The sequence below is a fragment of the Hippoglossus hippoglossus genome, chromosome 3 (genome assembly GCF_009819705.1).
Source record: "Hippoglossus hippoglossus isolate fHipHip1 chromosome 3, fHipHip1.pri, whole genome shotgun sequence".
Taxonomy (NCBI): domain Eukaryota; kingdom Metazoa; phylum Chordata; class Actinopteri; order Pleuronectiformes; family Pleuronectidae; genus Hippoglossus; species Hippoglossus hippoglossus.
This window is the reverse complement of record NC_047153.1, coordinates 356,411-380,869: the sequence shown is the minus strand read 5'-3', so window position 1 is coordinate 380,869 and position 24,459 is coordinate 356,411. Positions and strand designations below refer to the sequence as shown.

The 24,459-nt window shown below is 44.9% G+C and overlaps 2 protein-coding genes and 1 long non-coding RNA gene across 6 annotated transcripts in view; 1 reads left to right on the top strand and 2 right to left on the bottom strand.

Annotated features, from left to right (window-relative positions):
• LOC117759152 (zinc finger protein 408-like) overlaps positions 1-6,426 on the bottom strand; it is a 14,127-nt gene extending 7,701 nt beyond the window's left edge. Inside the window, exons 1-6 of one of the 4 annotated variants that reach the window (XM_034581099.1) lie at positions 6,321-6,426; positions 5,527-5,791; positions 3,432-3,490; positions 2,268-2,467; positions 424-667; positions 1-390 (exon numbers count right to left, since the gene is read on the bottom strand). The exon at positions 1-390 is cut by the window's left edge and continues 10 nt beyond it. In XM_034581099.1, coding sequence (XP_034436990.1) covers positions 1-390; positions 424-667; positions 2,268-2,467; positions 3,432-3,490; positions 5,527-5,787 — 1,154 coding nt within the window. In that variant the 5' untranslated portion in view covers positions 5,788-5,791; positions 6,321-6,426. Of the gene's footprint in view, positions 668-2,267; positions 2,468-3,431; positions 3,491-5,526; positions 5,792-6,320 lie in introns of all 4 variants that reach the window. The other 3 variants (XM_034581096.1, XM_034581098.1, XM_034581097.1) reach the window with 3 other exon arrangements.
• Positions 6,427-8,830: 2,404 nt separating this feature from the next.
• LOC117759264 lies at positions 8,831-9,061 on the top strand. The gene is made up of 2 exons (XR_004613453.1): positions 8,831-8,888; positions 8,926-9,061. It is a non-coding gene; the product is annotated as an uncharacterized LOC117759264 (long non-coding RNA).
• A 115-nt stretch (positions 9,062-9,176) lies between these two features.
• Positions 9,177-24,160, bottom strand: LOC117759263 (aggrecan core protein-like). The gene is made up of 22 exons (XM_034581318.1): positions 24,002-24,160; positions 22,438-22,532; positions 22,218-22,309; positions 20,046-20,337; positions 19,226-19,400; positions 18,461-18,588; positions 18,087-18,380; positions 17,464-17,760; positions 17,168-17,342; positions 16,952-17,079; positions 16,575-16,868; positions 16,397-16,495; positions 16,217-16,318; positions 15,672-16,132; positions 14,569-15,634; positions 13,896-13,973; positions 12,026-12,151; positions 10,673-10,831; positions 10,510-10,592; positions 10,138-10,282; positions 9,330-9,512; positions 9,177-9,256 (listed from the first exon to the last, which is right to left on the bottom strand). The coding sequence occupies exons 2-22, from the start codon at positions 22,523-22,525 to the stop codon at positions 9,198-9,200; spliced, it is 4,524 nt and encodes a 1,507-aa protein (XP_034437209.1). The 5' UTR covers positions 22,526-22,532; positions 24,002-24,160; the 3' UTR covers positions 9,177-9,197.
• Positions 24,161-24,459: the final 299 nt, after the last annotated feature.

The following is a 24,459-nucleotide window of genomic DNA, read 5'->3' as shown; positions in this document are numbered from 1 at the left end:
CTGAAGCTCTCTGCAGACGTGTAGTTTCTCCCACACTCTTGGCAGCTGAACGGTTTCTCCTCTGTGTGACTGAACTGATGTTTCTTTAAGTGGCTGAGCTGGTAGAACGTTTTACCACAGCTGGAACATCTGTAGCGTCTCTCTCTGATCTCCGGCTGCCACGTCGAAGCAGCCGCGGCGCTCTCAGCCTCAGGGTGTAACGTCTTTATGGAAACCATCTTTTCTGGGATGCACCTGGCGCCCTCTGCGGAGCTCCGCCTCTTTCCCTGTGTGTGTTCAGGCGGGTCTGGGTGGGCGGGGGGGGGCTTCACCAGGCCGGTGTGACAGTGAACCCGTCGTGGTTTGGCAGCCAGACGGGAGCTGCAGCGGACATGAGGCGGCTCAGAGAGGCCTCTGGAGTCAGAGTGACAGTGAGACTGTGGAGCTGTCCTCACTTCATTGTGTGTTTCACCATCACCTCCCTGCTGTCCTTCATCAGACGGGGTCTCCTCCACTCTCCTCCTCCTCCTGGGTCTGACTGGGTGACTCTTCTTCATGCGTCTGCAGGGGTTTCTGTTCCGTCCCTCCTCCTCCTCCTCCGGTTTTCTCTCCTTGTGTTTGTCCATCTCTTCCTTTTCTTGATTGATTGATATCTTCTTAGTTGTGCTCTCTGGGTCTTTTTCATGATCTGTCCAATAAACACATCAGAGCAGAAACATGTTGATTAACTGCAACCAATCGAATAAATCATCATTTATCTTGTAAAAAACATTAAAGTCGACAGTTGGTCGACTCTGGGAGCTTGTGTTGGACGTTTTCTAATAAACTTACTAATCATCATTTAATAATTAAAACTATAAGAATACTATGAAAATAGTCATTAGGAGCATTCTTACTGATGAAAACTGAATTCTACAAGAATTATCACACAGCACCCTGAAAACCTTATTTACAAATCTTTTCTGTTTGGAGATAGATTGTATATATATATATAGCTAGTAGAATTAATAGCATGAAAACAAAAGGTCCCTGCAGTTAAAGCAACAGTTCGATGTTCAGGTCAGAATCTCATCAGCTTCACATGATCGATATGAAACTACAGCCAATTGGCTCATCTCAGCATAAAGACAGGAATCAGCTGACCTGAATCTCTCTATTGTCTCCTTCACACGTTTTACGTTCCACGTTGACTCTGAAACATTTTGAAAGATCCACTTCTGGTTGGAACATCATATTTACCCTGAACAAAGATGCGAGCGGTGAAGATCTTCTCGTCCAGACCTCAGCAACAACATGTTGAACTGTCACTACGTGAATGTGAGGGATGAATGCTAATTATTCTCTCAACACTAAAACCACATTAATTTAATAATGAATTTTAAATTCTCTCTGAACTATAGTGAATCACAAAGTGTCTTAAATACACAACATGATCTGTATTAATTTACTTTCTTAGTTTAACATGTTTTCAGATTTTCCACTTCAGTTATTCTGGTTGAATAAATTCTATAATTACCAGTTTTTAGCTTCTTTTATTCACTACTTATTATAACTCTTCACTTTATCACAGTTTTCTCTTCTCCATCCGAATCTAATTATTATTTGCAACAGCAGCAGCGTAACTTCCCTGCAGGGAGTTAGTTGCTTCTTATCTTATTATCTTTCATTTAGTATTCAGTATTGTTTTGTGGATGCTTGTGTGATTTATATTCTCAATCTGTAGAAATCAGAGGTCCACAGCTTTATTAAATATCTCCAGCTTAGCCACGGTCTACAGCTGCTGGGTCTCCTCAGTATAAAGGTCGTCCTTAATTTACCATCACTGCATGTAAATGCTCCTTAAAGCAGAAATAATAAAGGATTAGTATTATTACTCCTAAATAACATTTACACACTTTAATGATTTTATTTTCTTGCTTGGTGTTTTCATTTAATTGATGCACTTTGTGTTTATCAAAAATGATTTATCCTCTAATTCTCCATCTGCAGTTTGAATGGATTTCAGCTGAAGAGGGTTTTTAACTGAATCATCCAGTGAGGTTTCATCCAACCACAACTGAGGCTGACGGTCTAACCCTCTTCAGTTCAATATCCCTCTGGCTCCTCCAGGTGGACAGTGTGAAGGAGGAGCCAGACAACAGCTCCGTGTGTGTGTGTGTGGGGGGGGTTCAGTTGGTCTTGAAGCAGCTAAAGAGACAGACGATGTCCATGAGGCAGCTACAGTAACTCTGTGGACTCACACTGACTCTTCAGTACAAGTTGATGTACAAGCAGTTGTGTGTCAGTACCTGACTTCTCCTGTGTGTTGGTTTCATCTGTTGTGTGAGTGTTTCCTTCAGTGTCGTCATAAAACAGCAGCTCGGTTCCAGGCTGGACGTCCTCACAAACACGCAGAAACACGTCCACACACTCGGCGACACACATCTGTCCACACACACACTGCACTGCCACGTTCTGCTGAGCTCTGCTGAGCGCCCGGCACGCAAAGCTGCCAAGAACAAAGAGCACAGGTCGGAGAGAAGATGAATCAAAATGAGATGATACACATATTTTACAGCTAAACCATAAACTTTGTTTTTCACATAGACACAACAGACGTTGAGAATTTGTATAAATCATTCAAAGGGCAATTATGTGCTGTTTTAGAATAAGTATAATGAACTTTGTTTGGTTGGTTAATGAAACTTCAGTCTCCTGTGGCTGACTCAGCCTGAACACAAACATCATCCAGCAGTTTATTCCCAGGACACGACTCAGGTCACCGCCTGGAGACAGAGTTGGCACTAAATACACAGAAAACACACACAACTTATCAATATGGTAAAAAGCTTGAAGAGGGAGAGAAGGAAGGAAGACGTGGTTGAGAAGCTGGAATGTGTCAAGTAGGGATTTCTACACAAGAGTTGGATAAAAGTGGGGACTGTTGGTTTCTCTGTATATTTTAAGGTCTTGACCTTCTATATAAAGTGCTTTGAGATAATGTACATTATGATTTGGTGCTATACAAATCAAATTGGATAAAACACTGTTAAATGCTCATTGGGTGGATTCAGGATTAAGATGGTGAAGTCTGATGATCAAACAGCGGCTGCTCCTTCCTGCAGCTTTAAGAAACCAGTCACTCCCACTCGACTCACCAGCTCTGGTCTGAACCAGGAGCTCATGGAACGGTTCAATACTCATTTCTGTCTGTGTGATCCAATCTGCAATCCTGTTACACTGGGAATTATTGTGCTTATACGTATTAGTCTAATTACATTTGAATATTTCCTTTTTTCCCTTCCTTATATTACACGTTTACTTGTGTATTACTTTAAAAAGTCCCCTTTATCAGACTCATCCCACTAACACATTATCTGAGTGAAACACAGTCTCAGTGGAACCAGCAGCTGAGTGAAGCATCAGGTGAAGATGAAGAAAGGACCATTAGTTTGGTGAGTGTGTGAACTCACTTGATCCAAACAGCTTTTTGTAGAAGAGCCTCCTTGTTTACGACTTCCTGTCTCAGTTCCTGCAGAACACAACATTTACATGAAGTCATTAGTTTTAACTCAATAATCTGATGTTCATTATCCACCTGGTTAAAGTCTTTTCTACCTGAACACAATATGCATTTTTGATTTGAATGCTCATAATAATGAGGATTTCTGTCAACGTCTCACTCAGGCTCATTTTGTACAAACTTAAATTGCTGGCTTGTGATTTGAATGTGTATTGACTGCAGTGTCCTTGTAAATTATCAGCAGTACATCTTTTGATGTGAGAAGCTGCTCGACTCCATCTCCTCCTGTTCTCTTCTTTCAGAAGGCTCAGTGGTAATTACAAGGCCTGAGTCATTATCGTGCTGCAGCAGTTAATTAGGCAGAGAAGCTCATATTCACGCTGCTGCTTCTGTCGACACAAGAGACAAAACGCTTTGGAGAAAAGAAGCTGATGCCGGTGAATGTGAAAACGTTCTGAAGAACCTCAAGGCTGCTGCTGTGGTGGCTGCTGCGGTGGCTGCTGCTGCTGCGGCTGCTGCTGCGGCTGCTGCTGCGGCGGCGGCTGCGGCGGCTGCTGCAGCTGCGGCGGCGGCTGCGGCGGCGGCTGCTACTGCTGCTGCTGCTGCTGCGGCGGCGGCGGCTGCTGCGGCTGCTGCGGCTGCTGCTGCTGCGGCTGCGGCGGCTGCGGCGGCTGCTGCTGCTGCTGCTGCGGCGGCGGCCTTGAGGTTCTTCAGTCTGACGGGACTCAGGTCCACGACTTCACGGAGCTGACACACGACTGCTGCTGTTAGTGAATCTGACTGAAATGTTTCTACAACATGAAACTAGGCATCAGACACTGGAAATAAAGATGGACGACATGACGGCTCACAAAAGTTCAGCCAAAGCTTCTCTATCGCCCCCTGGTGTCTGGCTGCAGTATAGATCATAAACATCCTCCATGTTAGCAGATGGGACACGGAACAAACTAACAAATCTAAGTAGACGTTAAATAAATGTTTGTAAAGATGTTTCTGTCGTTTCAGGTCGTTCTCATCTCTCTGGTGTTTGTTCAAGTGTTTCTGATCAGTTTGGTTTGAATCAGTTATTTGATGATGTAACAACAGGCGGAGACGTCATGATTGACAGCTGACACTGACTCCTGATTGGTCAGGAGTGTACTGGCTGGAACTCTATTCTAGAGCTCAGAGTTTCTGGTTGCTGGGTGTTTCTGTGAGCACTGACTTTGGAGATTTGAGTGTCAGCTCAGGTGCAGCCGTGACTCAGGCCAAGCAAAGGATAATTGTAGGTTCTGGTGCAGAGTATAACTTCACTGCTGCTGCATCGTCTCTGCTCTGAAAGATGCACGGGTACTTCCTGTATAGAACATGCAAGGCACCAAAACTAAATGATCTTACAAGTACATGCACACAATGAGGCAGCTGCATCACTTAAGGAGTTTACAGACACGAGGAACTGAACTCCAGCGTTAATGTGAACACTTATATTGATGTAAGAGAAACAACCATAACTGCTTCGATGTTGTCTATGTATCTCAACTACTCTTCAATTAGTTACCTTTTTATTTGATTATAGATGAAACCTAAAACCTGATCAACGATCTTTTCATGCAAATTGCTTCATGGTTTCTTTCAGAGCTTCATATTCTATCTCAATTATTCTATTCTTACTGCTCCAGTTACACCAACACATGAATGACCGAACATTAAAAGTACACTAAAGATAGATCCATACTTTGTGTGGTTTTATCTCTAATATTTACACGAGCGGTGTCTGAAAAATATCTTCTACTGTATTTTATGAAGCTCCAGCACTTTGTGTTTCTGTTCATGATGCAATAAAGATCTGAACTGAATATCAATTATCAATCGTGGTCAAATCTAAACTGATGTAGATGCAAAATGTTTTGATATTTTGTAAATTATGATAAAATATAATACAAATTTAAGATAATATCTGAATGAAAAATAGTTCTTGTAATAAAAATGAACTAAAATAAATCATGTAAAATCCACTTTTAAAATGATTTACGTAATGAATGTTCTGATTTAAAGATGTATTTGACCTTTTGTTCCTCGGTGCTGTGAGAGTTCGGCGTGAGGTCGCCCTCCTGGCCGTGAGTCCTGAGGTCGGTGTGATGCTTCCAGGTCCAGTCTGCGTCCCCCTCCCTGCCCAGCAGGGAGCCGGCCCCCAGCGAGCGGCCGACCCACCACAGCCCCAGTCGTCCCTCGCAGAGCCGGGACGGCCCCACAGCGACGCCGCAGGGAAGAAGGGTGGAGAGGAACGAGGTGAGAGTCGATGGGACAGGAGGAGCAAGACCGGCCATCAACCTGTAAAACACCAGGTTACAAGAGGAGCTGAAACATGACCAGAGACTTCTGAGTTTAACACGTTCAGCACAAACTCCCCTGAGTCTGTTTCACATCACGTCTACAAGCTGAAGCATCTGCTGAACTTCTACTGCACTTTGTTCTGTTGAAAGTCAAATTGAAACTATTTCTACATGTTTGATAGTTTGTCTTGGTCTATACGTCATCGAGCTGCACGTGGCCTCAGTCCAAGGAAATCACGTGACTCTCTGCAGGATGGGAGCTGCCACAGGATTGGCTGATGGAACAGGTGTTTAACACAACATGTTAATAACATGTGGATTCAAACAGTAGAAGAGCCTCAAACCCTCAGTGGAGTTTACAGCCTGTCCGCTGATTAAAGACTTCCCCTCGCTCTTCATGTAGCCCTGAGTGTGTGTTAGCATTAGTTAGCTAGGTAGCACTGGTTAGCATCGGTCTGAGAGCGAACAGAGACTTTATCAGACAGTTTGATGATTATTAAAGATAATTAAAGTATGTGAGCTCTCACCTGGGACCTGCTCACTGTCTGTATCTGGTTACCTGACGGGTTCACTTCACACCGGGTTCGAGGATCCGGTTTAAAGACCTTTAGCGAACAGCTACCAACAAGTCCTCTTCCTGTAGGGTCCGACCGGCAAATCAGTCCGGCACTCTTTGGTTCCGCCGACAGTCAGATCCATTCATCAAAGTGCGACAGGTTTATTATTATTATTATTAATAATAATAGTAGTAGTAGTAGTAGTGTTGTTGTTGTCGTCATTATTATTATTATTATTATAAATATTAGTAGTAGTAGTAGTAGTATTGTTGTTGTTATCATCATCATTATTATTATTATTATTATTGTTGTTGTTCTTGTTTTTATTATTATTGTTGTTCTTGTTGTTATCATCATCATCATTATTAGTAGTAGTCGTATTCTTATTATAAACCAGTTGAAGCATTATGGTTTTAAAGTTGTATTCATTCTTCTCAGATTCTTTATGATCCATCTTCCTTCACACGAACATCTGTGGTTTTTCCAGTTGTTGTTCTGACTGATTCTTTTCTTTCCTGGTTTTACAGTTTCAGTGTCTGAGTTGATGTTCCAACCTCAAACTGTTAAAGTCTCTGTTGTCTGACATGAACATGAAGTTCTACAGTCTGACGGCATCATAATAATAATAATAATAATAATAATATCTTGTATTTATATTGTGCCTTTCAAGAGACCCAAAGACACTTTACATATGTCCGTGACGACATGTTTGCGGTTCTAAACCTTTTGGACCCATCACCAGAGGAAAGGATCCGTGTGACGGGGAGACCAGAGAAGACGCCTCTGTTCAGTCACAAGTTCACACTGACGCCATGTGCAACCCGCCCTGCTCAGTAAACACTCACTGTAATGTTATTACTCCTGAGTCAGTGCTGTGGATTCACCTGAGCTGCAGCCACAGACACACTGAGCCCAGTGTCTGTACCTGGAACCTGTGGGCGGTGAAGTCAGAAATCACATGACAAGAAATAAACAGTCACTGGGTGCTTGTGTTTAAATTTCAGTTCTTTATATTTTCCAGTATGAAAATGGAAAGGTTTCAGGGATTTCCTATAAAACAGCTGATTGCTGTTGTTTTATGAAACATGACTCAGTTAACAGTTTAACAGTGAGACTCATTCATGTCTGTGGACGTGGCCTCATGGCAGAGAAATGAGATACAGCAGATTTACATGAGATTAACAAAAGAAATGCAGAGTATCAGCAGATTCCTCCTTTAAATCGGTGACTGCACATCGGTGACAGCTCGTCGATGTGCAGCTTCTCCTGGAAGCTTCTCTCTCAGCAGGTGAGAGCAGTTTGAAGGAGGCACAGCCTCCACGTACAACAACAACCACACAAAACAAGTGCACAAATGAAGCAGTCAAAGTTCACACTGTGTGTTACAGCGACGTTATTTCCTCTGAGGTACAGAAATAAAACAGATAGAACAGGTTCATTGTTCCACAGACACTGTGCACTGCACAGACACTAAACATAGACAACAAAAGACTCAAACGACAAACTGTGGCTACCCTACCCCTGGTCCCCTAACCCTATTAAATCTATTAAAGGGGACATAGCATGAAGATTCCACTTTGTTAGTGCTCCTACAGGTTAATGTGGGTATCTGGCTCATGTCTACCAACCCAAAGACTCTGGGGAAAAACACTCGCGCGTTTTGTTATAGTTCCTCTAAGTCAGAAACGTCATGCTTGAGTGACTCGATTGAGCTTCCTGGGTTTTGTGTCGTCACAAGGCACTGGAAGTCTCCCTACATGGCCTTGGCCCACTCCCCACCTCATCCCCCCCGCCCCCCACTCGTTACACCGGGTTAACACCGGACGCTGCGAGGCGTTTCATTAAGACCCCAAGGAACCATATCAACTTGTGGTACAATGGGCATGCTATGTCCCCTTTAAATCTGCATTATGGAGCTGACAGACCTCCACCCCCCCGATGCTGCTGTCGTCTCACACCAGGACTGAATCTCTCCTGTAAACGGGCTCAGTCCAACAGAGACTCTGTCACTGAGTGGAACCAATAAATAAAAACTCTGTGTTTAAATCCCCTTCATTACTAAATATACGACCACAGAAGTTTGTGTGGTTTGTTTCTCTTTGTTTGAATATCACCAGTTGTGTTTTTTTCCTGTTTCCACTCATGTTGGGATAAATAATAAAATCTTAATTCATATCTCTGAAAAATGTATATAATATAATATAACTAGTTATAGTTTGAGATACTTAAATCTAAAATGCAGGTTGTACATGCAGAATATGGACTTTGGTTTGTTCTTGTGCTTAAAGGAATAATTTTGAGAAAATTGTCAAACAATATATTTTACCATGAAGGGTTTGATATGGGATGTAAATCTCCTGGTGTGTTCATGTCCTCACCAGCTAATGTGCTTATTAATTCACCTCTGAGCAACAGATGGTTTCCGTGTGTTTCCTGAGCTGCAGGGTTTCACTCTGTGGAAGTCGTCTTTCATGCCGAAGCAAAATGAGGCCTGATATCTTGAGTGTGAAACCATCAGAGACGATACAGAGAACTGAAGTTAAATAAAAACTGTGGAGCGGCTCTCATCTGTTAGAACAGGAAACAAACACACAACAACATCGTAAAGCAGATCTACACCAACATGAATCTGTGTGATACAGATCTACAGCTCATATAACACAAAGGATTTCAACAAACACAAATATATTACAACACACTCCATGAAAATATACCCAAAACAATAAAATTATGTATCTAATGAAATATATTATCAGGGGATAGAACAGCACCATCCAGAAATGTTACTCTTCAAATCCTCTTCACTGAAATGTTCTTTTAAAACAATCATTTCTTCTTCTTCCCTCCTCAGTGGAGTTTGGCTGCTGGACTCCTGCTCCTCCGCTGGGTTCTTCTTCTGGCTTTCACTGCGGCGAGGGAAGAGAAGGTTGAGTTACAGGAACAAAACAGGATTTCTGGATAAATGTAGAGCGCACTCACCGTCAGTACATTCCACCTGAGGCTCCTCCCACTGTCCGTCTGCTTTACAGTGGACCACCGGTGGGTGGCGCTGTGTAAATCCTGCGTCGCATTGATACCGGATGATGGAGTTGACAGGATACTCCTCCTTCCTGTTACCAAACATGTGGGCGTTGTCCACCTCCGGCGGGGCGCCACAAGACACTGAGGACCAGAGGACACGGGGTCAAACCATGTGTCAACCATTCATGTGCTCATTCATACCTGTGGTCAGAGTCTCCAGTCAACCTGACCCCAAGACCCCAAGACCCCAATGGCTCCAAGACCCCAAAGGCTCCAAGACCCTAAGACCCCAAAGGCTCCAAGACCCCAAAGGCTCCAAGACCCTAAGACCCCAAAGGCTCCAAGACCCTAAGACCCCAAAGGCTCCAAGACCCCAAGACCCCAATGGCTCCAAGACCCTAAGACCCCAAAGGCTCCAAGACCCTAAGACCCCAAAGGCTCCAAGACCCTAAGACCCCAAAGGCTCCAAGACCCCAAGACCCCAATGGCTCCAAGACCCTAAGACCCCAAAGGCTCCAAGACCCTAAGACCCCAAAGGCTCCAAGACCCCAAGACCCCAAAGGCTCCAAGACCCTAAGACCCCAAGACCCTTCTTGATTAGTAGCTTAAAACAATGACTTCTCTCTGGGTGGAGACCAAACCAGAGTGAAATCCATCAGGAAGAGAAACCTGGCTCCATGTGTGCAGGATAGTTTAGTAGCTAACTGATCAATACTATGACTGTGTCTTGTCCAGATTGATGTTGGAAGCAGCAGCAGAACGTTACCTGGACCCTTCTTGCAGGTGAACGGCAGGTGGTAGTTGCAGGGCACGTCGTTCCACTGGCCGCTCTCGTGCCAGATCATCACCACACAGTCTTCTCCGGAGTGGAAGTAATTATCCGGCTGGTTCGGCCTCCAGTTCTCAAATTGCTGCAGAGAATCACACACACACACAAACACACACATTTGAAATCTGTGCAGCAGAATTCGTGAGACGGATTTAAACTCTACATTTTCATTCCTCACACAGTTACTGCAACATGATTAAAGCCTTTGAGGAGAGAACGTCCAAAGTGTGTTTCATCATCCCAGTTTGAGCCTGAAGCCTCTCAGGAGCTGACCCACGACACTTCGCACAAGGTGAATCACTGACTCACCAGTGGAGAACCGTCTGTCCAGCGGAAGTCCTTTTCCACCGTCTTGTCATTCAGGCCGATCCACTGATAGTCCTGAGCGTTTGCTGCAAAAACACGTTGACTTTCATCAGGACTTGTTCTTCATCCTGTCTCTGGCTTCAGTCTGAACACATTAGAAACTCACAGTTGACAAAGCCCTGCTCCTCTGGCGTGATGATGCTGACCAGGTGGGCGTTCAGGTCCCGGCAGCGATGCTCTGCGTCCAGCCACGTCTCTCTGTCAGGGAGGTGCAGGTAACAGTTCCCCTGAAACTTAGTCCACCCGTCTTCACACTGCTGCTCATCTGCAGCCGCCGCAGCGAGGAGGGAACAGCGTGACACAGGTTCATGTATGTTCTGGTTCATAGCTCTGAGACTCAGACCATTCACATTATTCCTCATCCACATGTATAAATGGGTTTTAATCTGAAGCCGTCTCTGATGATGAGAAGCTGTTCTTTCTTCTCATTGTGGTTTTAGTGTTAAGGCCTCGATACAGAGTTTGAGATCGTTCACAGGCAGGAAGTGTTTCAGTTTCACACACACACACACATCTTACCCACTGCACTGCCCCCGTCCGCCTGGCATCATGATGAATAAAACAAACATCCCCCCACAGAATGGAAAATTACATACAATACTTCCCTTCAGCTGGGAGGCCGTGCACAGCAGGAATGTAATTATGCATTTGTAAAATGTTCCTTTGGTGAAACATTCAAAGGCTTCATTCATTCTCTGATGATTTGATGTCAAAGGACCAGTTTACCCATATTACACAAAAACATATTTTTCCACTTCCACTCCCCAACGAATATTTAGTCACACAGACAGTTTTGGCTTCATTTGCTCTTTCAGAGATTTCTGTTACTGCCCAGATTCAATATACTGCAGGTATCCAGAAATAATCTGGGTAATGATGTTTATTCACGGTGGAACTTCAATCTTCACGTGTGTAAAAAAATTATAATCTCAAGGATTTAGCGAAGTCACTGAACTCCATCCTCCCCTGAAACTCTGGATTGTTTTTAAGTCACATGAGTCGTCACTTTCCACCGATCTTCAGGTCTTTACAGATACACTTTGGAAACCGAGTCAGACCAGGTCCTGGATCTGTTCTAACTGGATCCAGTGTCCTCTCTGCTCTCTGATCGTTATCACTGACACTTTATTACAAGAGCATCTAAATGTGGCTCTTCCATGCACATCACTTCAAACTGGACGGACCTGTGATGTGCATGAGCAGCTGTGACCGTCTGCAGAACAGTTTGACAAAGCTCAGCTGTTCAGAGCAGGAAACCCTCAGAGTGAAATATGTGTTTGTGTGATTTGGGTCAACCTTTAGTTACTCTGCTGTGGTCCAGTGGTAGAACGGAAACACCACAGTTACACCTCGTACGTCTCCATGGTTCCTCATGAGTCGCAGCGATGCTACCTGACGTTTAGCATCTGTTGTTTTTGAGGCAGTTGTTAGTATTGATTAGCTGAAGCTGCTCTCGTACCGATGTCACAGCGTTTCCCTCCGTAGCTCGGGAGGCACAAGCATTCGTACGAGTCTGAACCCCCCACACACGTGGCTCCGTTGGCACAAGGGTCGGAGTCACACACGTCTGCAACACAGGGGGTGGCTGCAACCACTGTTTGAGTGGGGGTAGAAGGAGGGGAGGAGGGGAGGAGAGGAGGAGGGGGGGAGGAGGGGAGGAGGGGGGGGGGGAGGGGGGAGGGGGGAGGAGAGGAGGAGAGGAGGAGGAGGGGAGGAGGGGAGGAGAGGAGGGGGGGGGGAGAAGAGGAGGGGAGGAGGGGGGGGAGGGGGGGAGGAGGAGGGGGGGGAGGAGAGGAGGAGGGTGGGGAGGGGAGGAGAGGAGGGGGAGGGGGGAGGAGGGGAGGAGGGGAGGAGGAGGAGGGGGGGAGGAGGGGAGGAGGGGGGGGAGGAGGAGGGGAGGAGGGGAGGAGGAGGAGGGGGGGAGGGAGGGGAGGAGGGGGGGAGGAGGAGGGGAGGAGAGAGGAGGGGGGGAGGAGAAGAGGAGGGGGGGGAGGAGAGGAGGGGGGGGGAGAAGAGGAGGGGAGGAGGGGGGAGGAGAGGAGGAGGGGGGGAGGAGAGGATGAGGAGGATGACAGCAGGACTTTCACAGCTCAGGAGTTAGTGAATAAAACTGAAGCTGCTGAAACATCTGATGAGATTTGATCAACTCTCATCTTTAGTTTAAATGAATCTTATTATGAAGTTGATAGAAGAGAAGTTGATCATTTCAATATCTGGTTCACATGAGAATCTGTCATTAGATGCAGCAGAACATCAGAATTTCAATTCCAGTAGAAAGAGCGAGCACACATGATGCAGAACACACATGATGCAGAACACACATGATGCAGAGCACACATGATGCAGAACACACATGATGCAGAACACACATGATGCAGAGCACACATGATGCAGAGCACACATGATGCAGAGCACACATGATGCAGAGCACACATGATGCAGAACATACATGATGCAGAACACACATGATGCAGAACACACATGATGCAGAGCACACATGATGCAGAGCACACATGATGCAGAGCACACATGATGCAGAACATACATGATGCAGAACATACATGATGCAGAACATACATGATGCAGAACACACATGATGCAGAGCACACATGATGCAGAACACACATGATGCAGAGCACACATGATGCAGAGCACACATGATGCAGAACATACATGATGCAGAACATACATGATGCAGAACACACATGATGCAGAACACACATGATGCAGAGCACACATGATGCAGAACACACATGATGCAGAGCACACATGATGCAGAGCACACATGATGCAGAACACACATGATGCAGAACACACATGATGCAGAGCACACATGATGCAGAACACACATGATGCAGAGCACACATGATGCAGAGCACACATGATGCAGAACACACATGATGCAGAGCACACATGATGCAGAACACACATGATGCAGAACACACATGATGCAGACAGCAGAGTGGAGGCGACGTCCTGGCACAGCAAACCAAAAACAACATATATGACTGAAGAACTGAATACGCACGTGACACACAGGCTGTACAACCTCATAGAGCTGATACATGTCTGACAAACAGCTCGACACACAAACACACAAACACACAAACACACAAACACACAAAGACACAATGCTAATGGAGAAATCCAACACGGAACATGAAGTCAGATGCAAACACATCAGGACAGAACAGCAGGAGACAAGACACAGAGTTTAGATTCAGAAAATAACATCACAGTTAATGTTCATCTGAAAAAGAAGCACAACATAAAAACATGCAACATATTGAAAATCAAGAGGTTTGGGGACATAAGTCCAAGTGACTCACTGCGGCAGAGAGCAGCTCCGCCCTCGACCCAACACCCAGCGTCACCACAGGGGTTCGGATCACACGGGTTCAAGTCACCTGACAAACAGGTAAAGTGCTATGAACATACATGAACTCTTTTGAGTAGTAGTACTACTAAGTAGAACTGCTCCAGTATTACAGTTTTTAGCTGTTGGTCACATGAAAGTCTAAAAGTCTTTCAGTCCAGGACGTTGTTCTGTTTTTATATAAATTAAAGACGAACTAAGGTGCGTCATCAGCTAACTTGTTGACTTTCACCCATAAAATCCATCAGAGATTTAAAAACCTTGTTGATACTCTCATGATTTCATTGTTGAAAGAATTCAGACTTTTTGCTTTATATGCTATTGTTGATCTTGTCAGTTAATTTCTTGGTAAATCAACGAATCATGTTGTCAATAAACAGAAATATATCAATCACAGTCTCACACAAGCCAAACGACATCTTCAAATTACTGCTTATTTATAACTGTCCTGAACTAAACTATTCAACTTTAAACTGACACATTATGATCAAAAACCTTCTGTCATTCAACAAACCACTTCAGCTCTCATGATGTTAACAGGTTCAAAATAAAACAGGTCATATTACAGTACAAGCAATGACACAAAATATAAAATTAAAGAATAAGAATAAAGTATGTTGGCCTACCTTCCACTGTGGCTGTTTTTCCCACAATGCCTTGTGTCTCTGCGGTGGGAGGAGCAGCCAGTCCTGCGGGGGCGAGTGCAGGACCATGGGTCACGTGAACTTCATCGTGAGTCTGTGATACTTCAGCCTCCTCTGGTCCTGTTGTGCTCTCTGTTAACCCCCATCCCGAGGTAGAGGGCAGCAGCGCCTGTGGAAGATCTCCAGAGGAAAGTCCAGAAGAAAGTCCAGAAGAAACTCCTGAAGAAATGCTGCTGACTGTGGACGTGTCGTCGCCGCTGCTGCTCCTGCTTCCTTCTCCACTGTACACTGCAGACCTCTGTCCCAGCTCCAGAGACAGAGCATCTCCAGATACTTCTGTCAGGAAATCTCCAGACACAAATGTGACACTGCCTTCTCCGCTGGTAGAGGACTTCGATCCAGACCATCCTGATCCAGACATTCCTGATCCAGGCATTCCTGAAGTGAACCCAGAGATGAAACTTGAGCTACCAAACCCAGACAAGTGTTCACCACTTCCCTGTCCAGAGCTGTAGAGTAAAGACCCAGAGGCCTCCTGCTCTCCAGAGGATGACACTGAAAGCTCAGTGAACCCTGACCCCACCAAGGTCACGCCTGAGAAGAACCCTGAGTCACTTCCTGAAGAAGAGCCGCTGTGATCGCCACTGAGAATCCCAGAACCTGAAATGTCTCCAGATCCACTGAACACCAGCAGGTCCCCACCAAGTTCATGCTCCTTGTGAGTAATCGGAGTGGACACATCAATCAATTCACCATCAATCAGTGAGATATGAGTGTCTCCACTTCCTGAAAGCTCTCCTGAGTGTCCACTTCCAGAGGAAACTCCTGATGGGAAACTGCTGAACCCAGAAAAGTCCTGACTGGTGATGAAACCGGATGGCATGCCAGAGAATTGTTCACTTTCCCCAGAGCTGAACCCGAATCCAGCACCAGATCCAGACAGGTACCCGCTGCCACTGAGCACTCCAGAGCCCACTTCAGATGAAGGGAACATCAGAATTCCTGTGCTCCCCTCTCCAGCTTCTTGGAATCCTCCTGAAACTGAGCCCTCTCCAGAGCCAAAACTGTCAAAGCCTGAGGAAAACCACAGCGATCCCAGATTCTCCTCCACTAAGACCTGATCCAGAAGCATCCGCACTACCAAGACCAGACACTCCACTGGGCAGCTCTGCACTCCCGCTACCAGCCAGATCTCCAGAGACAACCTGGTCTCCAGAAAAGTCTCCTGAACCAGAGAGATCTCCAGAGGTAACCTGGTCTCCAGAACCAGAGAGGGTCTCCAGAACCAGAGAGATCTCCTGAGGTAACTGGTCTCCAGAACCAGAGAGGTCTCCAGAACCAGAGATGTCTCCAGTACCAGAAAAGTCTCCTGAACCAGAGAGATCTCCAGAGGTAACCTGGTCTCCAGAACCAGAGAGGTCTCCAGAACCAGAGAGATCTCCTGAGGTAACCTGGTCTCCAGAACCAGAGAGGTCTCCAGAACCAGAGATGTCTCCAGTACCAGAAAAGTCTCCTGAACCAGAGAGATCTCCAGAGGTAACCTGGTCTCCAGAACCAGAGAGGTCTCCAGAACCAAAAAAGTCTCCAGAACCAGAGATGCCTTCAGAACCAGAGAGATCTCCTGAGGGACCCCCAGAGGCACTACCGACTGCAGACCCTGAACCAAAGTCTGCGGAACCCGAACCAGAGCCTGATGACTCCACAGGGATTGGATGAGCGATAGAGGGAACAGCTGAAAGCATAAAACAGAAAAGTGTGAGGAATGTGGTAAATGAAACATTGGAACAGTTAAAAAGTCATTTGTTCTTACCAGGCCTCAACAACTCAGTGATGGACGTCAGGTTCAGAAGCGCCTCCTGGATTTCTGTGATGTTCAGTCCAGTTTCATTTGCAATCAGTAGAAGATCAGCTGCAGGAATTAAGCAATGAAAGAAAAAGATGAAGGAATTCCTGAGACGAAGGATGAGCATGAACAGTTCAGTGTTTACCTCTGAAACAGTATGCATCAAATCTGGCGTTGTGTTCAGGGAAGTGTGTCTGGTTGGGGCGAGCGTACACGGTGCGCACTCCAGATTCCCCTGCTCCACACTGGGCTCGAGGGTTGTTGATGGGATAGCGGACGCTCAGATCCACCAGCCAGCCAGCACGGCACTTGTCCAAACCCATTCTCCAGGCTGCGTGGAGCTCTCCGGGGGAGGCCAACATGGCGTTCTGCTCTCGACAGCTGGAAGAAGCCTCATCGAAGGTGAAGCCCTCAGCAGATCCCACATGGAACACCTCACCTGAGCAGCAGCCGAGGAACAGATGATAGCGTCTTTACTTAGTAACAAGATAAAAAGTCAAAGCAAATCCTCATATTTCGTACCTTTGAGCCCATCAACGTAGCAGTGAACATCATATCTCTCATCTCCAGGCCTCAGACCGTACGACCGCACTCCGGGTTTATCCCCCAGATCTCCAGCGCACTTTTCTCGAGGGAAAACAATGGGATACCTGGAAAATAACAAAATGTGATGAGCTATTGACTCTTTTTCAGCTCAGGAATCTCTGCACCTGCTCTGAAGATGTATTTCCCAGTCACCTTACAGTCTGGTCCAGTAACCATCCTGCATCACACTGGTGATATCCGGCCTCATATGCTGCCTGCAGCTGCTCTGCTGTGGCCATGGAGGCTCCGACGCTCCGACAGGCCAGCTGAGCCTCAACGAAGGTGAACCGATAGCGACCGGAGCCGGAGCGGTAATGGAAGACCACGCCTGCACCCACAGACAAGAGGAAGGGTTGTGTTGTGGAAACGTTTTTAATGTCCAAATTTCATCACCAGTGAATCTCACTGGACTTTTACTCATTACATGCATCTGCAGCTCTATTACTGACCAGTAGGAGGCATCACAAAGCCTTGGCTGGGCTCTCTGCCGACGCCGGGCCGGGCGGTGACGGACTCTATCAGGTCAGTGATGAGCTCGGTGACGTTGGGCGGCTGAGGCAGCGGCAGCTCTGTGGGACTTTCTGTGAAATCCACAGCGGTGGGTTGCTGAGTCTCCAGCTCTCCCAGTGCTTCGCTCTCCGTGGTCGTCCTCCTGAAGAACACCTCAGGGCCCTGCGTCACCGTGGTAACGCTCAGAACGCCACTGCCCTCCTCTATGAGGCCTGAGCCGTCGTCCTCAGGAGACTCTGAAGACAATGGAGGAGGGAGAAAAGTGTAAAAACTCTAAAACTGTGTTCAAACTGCTCCCGTTGACCACAGGCTCCGAATCCCATCACGTCCTTAGAAAACTGTTGATAGTGATAATTCAGGGCGTGTAAGGTAAAAGGCACATGACTGAGTTTGTGATATAGGGTTAGGGTTCTTCACACGGACTCTGTAGCAGAAGCAGTCGTAGCGAGCTTCAGGACGTGTGATGACTGCATGTGATGATGTGCACGTGAAGATGTGCATGTGATGACTGGATGTGATGATGTGCACGTGAAGAAGTGCACGTGCCTTCACACGGACTCACCGGTGTAGCAGAAGCAGTCGTAGCGAGCTTCAGGACGTGGGTATCCTGTCTGGTTAGCGTGCAGGTAAACAGTTCTCACTCCCAGCAGACCTCCTCCACACTGCGGCCGCCGGATGTTGATGGGGTATCGAACGCTCCGGTCCCGCAGCCAGCCGGCGTTACACACGTCCATCCCCCCCTGCCAGGCCAGGTAGAGCTGACCTGTGGTGGCCAGCTGAGCTCCCTGATTGGAGCAGGCCGCCACAGCCTCAGAGAAGCTGAACTTCTCTGCTGCGGCCGTGTGGAAAACTCTGCCTGTACCACATGAGAGCGTTTGTTAGAATGATCAGGTGAAGAGTGAGAGAACGAGCTGAAAGTAGAGCGGAGCACAGAACCTGTCATCTTCTCTGAGAAACAGTACACGTCATAGGTCTCGTTCAGGTCCCTCGCTCCGTACGTCCGGACCCCCGGCAGCTCCTCCTTGTCCCCGTAGCACTGCACACGAGGGTCGTGGATCGGGTACCTGAGGTTCAATGAGCTTTGTCATCATCACAAAACTCAACGTCAAAGCTTTTAAAAATTCTCCCTGTTGATGGAACATTTGACTTTTTCTGCTGCACAACAACTTCTCCACCTTTTCACTGGTCCTGTTGGTTTTTGTCTTAATATGCACGAGACAGTTTGTTCTGTACTTTTACCTCTGATGCTTTAAGTCCTTTTTTCTTACAGTTCTTGTAATTCTGCTGGAAAAAGCTTTGGAATGAAAGACTCTTACTTGTAATGGAGTTTTTCTACTAGATAAACTGTGCTGGAGCTTTGACACTAGACTGAATCCTCAACTGATGAATGTGGAGGAGGCTCCGAGCTCCAGCTGAACCAGGGCGAGCTGATGGGCCGAGAGGAGCTGGCTGCCACAGAGAGAGACTGACTGAGCTGCTGCAAGTTTATGTGGAGTTGGTTTTATGTTTGTTCCGTAAAAGAGAAAGAAATGGTTTGTCTCTGGCTGCTGTGGAGAATCGTCAATTACCTCTGATGTTACGTGATGCACTCAAAAGATGCTAAACTGTTTATGTTCCCTGGTCCTTTCTCAGTATTTGAGTGTAATCTGTTGAGTATTGTTGGTATTTGCAGGACAGAGGTCGTAGAGGTCACAGACTGACCTGACTGTGTGATCAGAGAGCCAGCCGGCGTCACACTGGTGGAAACCGCCATCGAACGCAGCTTGGAGCTGTTCAGGTGAAGCCACCACGGCACTGTTCTGTGAGCACGCCGCCGTCGCTGTGTCAAACGTCAGAGCGTAGCGCCCCGTGATGCCTCGGTAGTGGAACACGATGCCTGAGGACGTCAACCAGGACTTTCAAGGTTTGTTCTCGGTCAGGAACTCAACAAAAAACTAAGTTTGACCAATCATCCAAAGTCACTTTAAAAACAGAAGCTGATTAGAAATGTTTTATTTGATCTGATTTCAAGTTTAAAACATTAAAACTACTATATATTATCGTATATTATTATTATTCACAGGGATGAATGTTTTTTAATTAATTTGTATAATTCCATAAATTCACTGGTATCAGCTTCAATGTGAATATTTGCTTGTTTTCTTTTGGGTTTGACAAAATAAAATAAGAAAGTTAAAATAAGTTATATTTTCTGATATTTTAAAGAAACCGACTGTCAGACATATTGATAATGAAAATTATCAAAGTTTCCCTAATGATCTGATAATTGAAGTTTTCTATAAGTTTATGACACAAAAATACAACAATTTGATAACGCACATGATTTTGACCTGATTCCTGGGACTGGGAATATTTTGTATATATAATATACCTGTATGAATAATATATATAAAATCTCCCATTATTGGACCTTTGAGTTATGGTCATTTCAAATCATCATGTTTGTTAAGTGGGATATAATCAATAATAAAAGTGTAATAATGTGAATTCTAGCCGTGTTCACCACAGTTGTCTCATTCACCTTGAACCTGCAGGTGGACGATGTCGTGGTCGTCCTCGATGCCGTGCTGAACCTCACAGCGATACACTCCTGAGTCACTGGACCGCAGCTCAGAGATCTGGATGCTGGCGTCAGTTGGTGTTTTGGGATATTCCAGCAGATGAACTCTGTCCAGGTAACTGTGTGTGATACGCACCCGTCCCTCCAACGCCACCAGGATGGTCGTGACCTTTGCTTTAGTGACCAGGCTCCACTTGATGCGGTGGGAGAGCGGCGTGATGGTGGGAGCTCCTGGGTCTGGAACTGTGTGGTCCTGAAAACAAAAACCACCTCATTCACCGACAAATCATGTCCAGGATAAACACAGACATGTGAGGATAATTAAAGGAAGTAACACACATCACCGTACAGAGATGTTATCACAGATTGTTCACAGAGGAAAACAGCAGCTGATAGAATAACACTTACAGTAAATGTAGAAGAGGCTTCACAGAGCCACAGCCACAGAGTGAGGTGATGATCATTTTCTGATTTATTATTATTATTATCATTTATTTATTTTGAAGCCTGTTGCGGTTAGTGGAGAGAGCGATCAATGACCAAGCGCATGTCTCTGCGTTGCATGCGTTTTGGGGCTCTGATGTAGCATGAGCAATTTTGTGTCAATTGGACAATGTTACAACAAATCAATTTTCACACTGATCAATAGGTGGCGCTATGACCCTGCACTGATATTAATATATGGAGCTGTTCAGGTCAGGATTGTGATCATAGGTCAGTAGTTCGGGGCCGGTTGGATAATGCAGAGTGGATTTACAAAGTACTTCCTGTTTCATGGTGAATCAGTAGGTGGCGCTATGACACTGAGGAAATATTGACACATAGAGCTGTTCAGCCTTGGACTATAATCATGAGACAGAAGTTTGGTAGTGATAGGACAATGCACACTGGAGTTATGACAACATCGTCTCCTTTGGCGAAGGATGAACCTTCGCTGCAACGCAATGTTTACACGGTTTGAGGAAATGTCACGATTCTGACCGTGGTCCAATGACGTGTCTCAGCTCATTTGAGCTGTTTATTGTAAAGCAGCCAGGAGCAGTGCATCAAAGTATAAAACATGTCACTTCCTGTCGCCAGCAGGTGGCGCTGTGACGATGAGTCAATATAGATTACATTTTCACCACTTTTGAGCATGTTGAAGGCTCAAAAAGCCAAATCATCTGGGTTAGAATAATAATAAGAAGAAGAGCCAACATTAACTTCAATCTAAATTAAATATGTTGTAAGAATTTATATTTTATTGTTATAAATCATTGTTATTATAGTAATTGTTAGAGACAGACTGTTTCTACAGTTTCCGCATTTGTCCACCAGATGGTAGTGTTGTACTGTTGTACTGTTACTAAAACACAACTCGGGCTGCGAGCAGTACTCGGGACCTCATTAGGCCGCGGGGGGGGGACCGGGAGAAACGGCTCCGAACCACGGCCGCTAATCACGCATTACAGTCCACGCCATCACGTGCAGCGTGTCAGTGTCACTGCGCACAGACTGATCTGTTCAGGTCAAAAACAGAAACTCTTGTTTCGCTTCAGATCGAATAAATCTCTCATCTTTGAAACATCAAAGACATCAGAGGAATCTATGACCACCCCCACTGTGACGTCATACAGATGCGACAACCTCGTGTTTTGATGGCGTGTAGTCACCTAGTTTGAATCTCCATGTTGTTGAGATGACGTCATTTAAAGTAGATATGTGTAACGTCAAAAATTGGCGACTTCCTGTTGCGTTTTTCCATAACGCTCCGCCATAACGCCTTTTTTGTGAAAAAAAAAAAAAACTATATATATAAATATATATATATATATATATACAATTATAATAATTGATAATTCATAGAGATTGATTGCTCCTTCAGTTGCCACGTTTGTCCACAAGGTGGCAGTATTGTACTGCTCAGCTTGAGCTAATGTTGTGATCTGACCAGAATATTATTATGATGATGATGATGATGATGATGATGATGATGATGATGATGATTAACATAATTTGAATTTCCTGCAAACGCTGGTATGAATCTGAGTCTAGACCATGAAAAAGCCCAAAGGGGGAATAGAAATCCTTCTAAATACGAGAGGGCCTCCCACCGTCGGTGCTCGGGCCCTAACGACGCTCAGGTTAACGCACCTGAAAGTAACACGGTAGCACCAGTGATCCTCCCAGTAGAGGGCGCTGTGGTCCCTCCAGAGGGACACGCACACTGAGAACGTCCTCCGGGTCTGAGGAAACAACATGAAGAAGAAGAACACATTCACCTCATGTGACCGAAGTCATCTCATTACAATCAACCAGATGTTAAAGGTCCAGTCGATCACAAGTCGTGACAGCAGGAGGTCAGAGATCTTACCCATGAGGCCTTGCTCCTCGTACTCGTGGTCAAATGTTCCTGAGACGACTCTCAGACACAAACACATTAAAACTGGCCACAGTTTCATATCTCACCTGAAAAATAACAGAAAACATCTGGAAATGACCAAACACTTTATGGAATATTCAGTTTTCACACTTCACATTCACTGTAGTTCTAATCAAAAAGGACACATTATATTTGTATATGGATGAATAAGGACATGACATTTAACTGGTTATAATTATATGATGATGAGGGGATGTGACATTTTGTGTTTCCAGCTTCCTCTGCGCTTTAAACATCATTTCAGAATAAAAGCTTCAGCCAGAGAAGGTCATGTTTTTGAAAGGTGTTTGGAACATGGAGGGAGTTTCTTCAGGACGCCAGCAGCTTGGAGCTGCTCCACACTGAGCTCATTCAGCGGCTGTGGTGAGGGCCACTCCCACAGGGACTCAGGGGCCCCTTGGACCTGCTGTGTTCCCCTGGACTCTGTAACAGCAGCTCTGTGTTCTCAACACTGCTCACATTCACACAGTGTGACGCACGATGGGCGGAGGCCAGAGGTGAGGCCCTGACAGGCTCCAGGCTGAGACGCCGTTCTCGTGTGTCCAGGTTGTTATCCAAAAGATTCAGAAATACATAAATAGATCAATTATAATCCAGGGAGGCTGTAAACACATCAATAACCTGTAACTGTCTTATTCTTATTTGTTTCCTGTTGTAGTTACAGTTCATGGATTTAATAACGTTACAGTTGTTAATAAGGTATTTCTGCCATTTTGTTTGTCTAATATCAAGTAGAGGTTTCAGTTTGTTTTACTATATTATATTATATTATATTATATTATATTATATGATATTATATCATATTATATTATATTATATTATATCATATTATATTATATTGTATTATATTATATTGTATTGTATTGTATTGTATTGTATTGTATTGTATTCTATTATATCATATTCTATTCTATTCTATTCTATTCTATCATATTATATTATATTATATTATATTATATTATATTATATTACATTGTATTATATTATATTATATAATATTGTATGATATTATATTACAGTATATTATATCATATTATAATGTATCATATTATATTATATTCTTGTTTTTCTCTATGCTTATTCGAATGTTTGTCATTTTACAATTCATAGAAGATATGATTGTCCAGTAGATTAAAACTTGTCTGCTTTCCTGTGACAACCACAAACTCAATCCCTTATTTTCTCACATAGAGTCTTATAATATCTTTTTTAAATTCATAACGATGAAGATAAATAAGGTGGAGGAGGAATCAGGGAGATTCAGGAAGAGTAAAGTCCATCTACAACTAATTTAATCCAGTTTATGAGACAAATTGAATTCTTGCCAACATTAAACAATAGCTAACAGAGATGTGTGTTCATGTAGTAGAGGATGTGTAAATATAAAGTAAATACACACATGTACTGTAGGTGTGGTATCACCTGAACTCAGCCACATTACTTCACTCAGTTTATCAAAGCAAAGACGAAGAGAGAAAGAAGGAAACCTTCTCACCTGTTGAAGTTCCTCTCTTGCTCTGGTGTGTGTCCTGGTTCAGAGCTCCAGGTTCTGAAAGTCAGGATGTTGGACTGTGAGCGGAGGAAAGAGCCTGAGATCGACTCAGAGGAGAAAACTCACTCTGAAGCATGAGGGGTTGGTTCATCATTTCAAAATAAAAGCTGCCTGCTTCTTGTATTTCACACTAATTTGCTGCTGATGTGTTTGAGTTCAACTCAACTGGAAACTCTCGTCCACCCAACACCCCAAATTACCATATTTGGATGATTGGGGGTGGAGCCTTAATCAGGCCCACCTACACCTGCACCCATTGGACGGTACCAGCTGTCAATCACACTGTGGTATCCCCCCCCCCCAACACATCCGCTGCTTTATGGTCTGTTTGACTCTAAATGATCATAATTCACTAAATGAACATCAGCTGTTTGAAGAAGACTTGAAACTAGAGACTGAGA